This window comes from Pyrgilauda ruficollis, unplaced genomic scaffold (assembly GCF_017590135.1).
Source record: "Pyrgilauda ruficollis isolate IOZ18807 unplaced genomic scaffold, ASM1759013v1 scaffold1238, whole genome shotgun sequence".
Lineage (NCBI taxonomy): Eukaryota > Metazoa > Chordata > Aves > Passeriformes > Passeridae > Pyrgilauda > Pyrgilauda ruficollis.
Genome location: NW_024510744.1, coordinates 1 through 1,154, shown reverse-complemented (window position 1 = coordinate 1,154; position 1,154 = coordinate 1). Strand labels below are relative to the sequence as shown.

At 67.7% G+C, this 1,154-nt stretch overlaps 1 protein-coding gene across 1 annotated transcript in view; it reads left to right on the top strand.

The window, feature by feature from the left end:
• Positions 1-789, top strand: part of SCRT1 (scratch family transcriptional repressor 1) — a 6,487-nt gene extending 5,698 nt beyond the window's left edge. The window contains exon 2 of the mRNA XM_041490540.1: positions 62-789. Within this exon, the coding sequence (XP_041346474.1) occupies positions 62-789 (728 nt within the window). The remainder of the gene's footprint in view (positions 1-61) is intronic.
• The last annotated feature ends 365 nt before the right edge of the window (positions 790-1,154 follow it).

Below are 1,154 nucleotides of genomic sequence, written 5' to 3'. Positions count from 1 at the left end.
CCCCCGGCGCGTCCCCAGCCCCGCCACCCGCCCTGACCGCTGTCCCCTGCGCTGTCCCCAGGGTACATCAGCGAGTACATGGCTCCCTCGGCCTTCGAGGGCGACGCCGAGGCCGCGCTCAAGGTGCCGTCCCCGGGCTCGCTGTACCCCGGCGGCCGCGGCGACTTCGGCGCCGGCGACTCGGAGCCCCCCGACAGCCCGCACTCGGGCATGGCCGGCGGCTACATCAACGGCGACGCTGCCGTGAGCGAGGGCTACGCCGTGGACGCCTTCTTCATCACGGACGGCCGCTCCCGGCGCAAGGTGAGCGGCGGAGCGGCTCGCAACCTGCCCCGCCACACCTGCGGCGAGTGCGGCAAGAGCTACGCCACCTCGTCCAACCTGAGCCGCCACAAGCAAACCCACCGCAGCCTGGACAGCAAGATGGCCAAGAAGTGTCCCACCTGCGGCAAGGTGTACGTCTCCATGCCGGCCATGGCCATGCACCTGCTGACCCACGACCTGAAGCACAAGTGCCAGGTGTGCGGGAAGGCGTTCAGCCGGCCCTGGCTGCTGCAGGGCCACATGCGCTCGCACACCGGGGAGAAGCCGTTCGGCTGCGCCCACTGCGGCAAAGCCTTCGCCGACCGCTCCAACCTGCGCGCCCACATGCAGACCCACTCGGCCTTCAAGCACTTCAAGTGCAAGCGCTGCAGCAAAACCTTCGCCCTCAAATCCTATCTCAACAAGCACTACGAGTCCGCCTGCTTCAAGGGGGCCGCGGCGCCCCTCAGCCCCCTGCACCCCTGAGGGGCGCAGAGACCCCCGCCCGGCAGAGCCGACCGGGGGGGTGGCGGTCTCGCCTCGCCCTCCTTCGGTTCCTCCCGAGGAGATTCGCTCCTCCGGGATCCAGAGGGAGAGGTCAGCCCCCCTCCCCGAGTTCAGCCCCGCCGAGCGCGGCCGCCAGGGTTGAGCCGGCGGGATTGATCTTCCGTCGGGATCGGCGCCTCGGATTGCGGCCGGCAGGATTCGCCCTTCAGGATTCACCCTTCAAATGTCACCCTTCAGGATTCACCCTTCAGATTTCACCCTTCAGGATTCACCTGTCAGGATTCGCCCTCCAAATTTCACCTGCCAGGATTCACCCTTCAAAATTTCACCCTTCAGGATTCACC